The 1,587-nt window shown below is 40.1% G+C and overlaps 1 protein-coding gene across 1 annotated transcript; it reads left to right on the top strand.

Moving 5' to 3' along the window:
* The first annotated feature begins 361 nt into the window (after positions 1–361).
* LOC139748528 (isocitrate dehydrogenase [NAD] subunit beta, mitochondrial-like) lies at positions 362–1,387 on the top strand. Its single transcript, XM_071661589.1, has one exon. It carries the CDS (start codon positions 362–364, stop codon positions 1,385–1,387), a length of 1,026 nt encoding a protein of 341 aa, XP_071517690.1.
* Positions 1,388–1,587: the final 200 nt, after the last annotated feature.

Genomic DNA, 1,587 nt, shown 5'->3' with positions numbered 1-1,587 from the left:
ATGGGTGGCGAGGTGGCGATGGGAATGAATAAAGGCAGACAGTGTGAATTGTGTGCATGGGTATATATGTATGTGTCTGTGTGTGTATATATATATGTGTACATTGAGATGTATAGGTATGTATATTTGCGTGTGTGAACGTGTATGTATATACAGTGTGTATGGGGGGTTGGGCCACTTCTTTCGTCTGTTTCCTTGCGCTACCTCGCAAACGCGGGAGACAGTGACAAAGCAAAATAAATAAATAAATAATATATATATATATATATATATATATATATATATATATATATATATATATATATATATATATATATATATATATATATGTATATATATATATATATATATATATATATATATGGCATCACTCAGTAGGAAAGTATCGTCTACTTTCAATACCCTGCGGCCCCTGGTGTGTGCAGTCCACGCTCAAGGATTGCATAGTGATGCTCCTCTTTCCTCTGCTACTGTACCAGTTAGCAAGCCAGTAGGTCACACCACAGCCACACTTATCCCAGGTGATGGTGTAGGACCTGAGTTATGTCAAGTAGTTTTAGACGTCTTCAGAAATGCTGGTGTGCCTGTCAACTTTGAAGAGCACTATGTAACAGAGTTTTATGGAAGTAAGTCAGATAATATTAATGATGTTGTGGAAAGTATCCGACCCAATTGGATTTGTCTGAAAGGCATTTTGGCCACCCCTGACTATAGCTCTGATGGAGAACTCAAGACCCACAATATGAAGCTAAGAGATGAACTTGATCTGTTTGTCAATGTTGTTCATGTCATGTCGTTGAATGGTCTCAGCTTTCGACATAAGAATGTGGATATGGTCGTCATTCGTGAGCAGTTAGAAGGTGAATACTCTGCTCTTGAACATGAGAGTGTAGCAGTAGTTGACTGTCTCCAGATCATGACCCGTGAGAAGTGCCGACGCATTGCCAAGTTTGCCTTTGATTATGCTACAAAATATGAACGAAAGAGGGTAACAGCTGTTCATAAGGATAATATCATAAAGCTTGGTGATGGACTATTTCTCAGACAGTGTGAAGAGGTGGCTGCAATGTACCCTCATATAAAATTTAGCAATATGATCATCGACAACTGCACAATGCAGCTGGTGTCCAACCCTCATCAGTTTGATGTATTGGTACTCCCCAACCTTTATGGTAACATTGTGGATAATCTTGCTGCTGGTCTGGTGGGTGGTGCAGGTGTGGTTGCTGAGGCTTCATATTCCAGCAATGCTGTTGTATTTGAGCCGGGAGCACACCATACGTTTTGTGAAGCTGTGGGTAACAATGTAGCCAATCCAACTGCAATGCTTTTAGCTTCTGAAAACTTGCTGAATCATATTAGTCTCCAATACTATGGAGACTTATAAAAAGTGCTGTTGATCGTGTCATTCTAGTTGGAAAGGTAAGGACGAAGGACATGGGTGGTTTTGCCACAACTTCAGCCGTCGCAAATTCAGTCATCGCCAACCTCAAGCATTGAAAACATTCCCAGTCTTAAAGGGTTCCCATTTCTAAGGGTGATAATGCTAGTCTTTATAGTGGATCATTATGGATTATAGGTCTGTAC

This window comes from Panulirus ornatus, unplaced genomic scaffold (genome assembly GCF_036320965.1).
Source record: "Panulirus ornatus isolate Po-2019 unplaced genomic scaffold, ASM3632096v1 CTG_6195_pilon, whole genome shotgun sequence".
Lineage (NCBI taxonomy): Eukaryota > Metazoa > Arthropoda > Malacostraca > Decapoda > Palinuridae > Panulirus > Panulirus ornatus.
This window is presented reverse-complemented; position numbering and strand designations above follow the sequence as displayed.

What these genes read in the sequence shown, in the direction of transcription:
- LOC139748528 (XM_071661589.1), top strand. Translation starts at nt 362, where the DNA reads ATGGCATCACTCAGTAGGAAAGTATCGTCTACTTTCAATACCCTGCGG.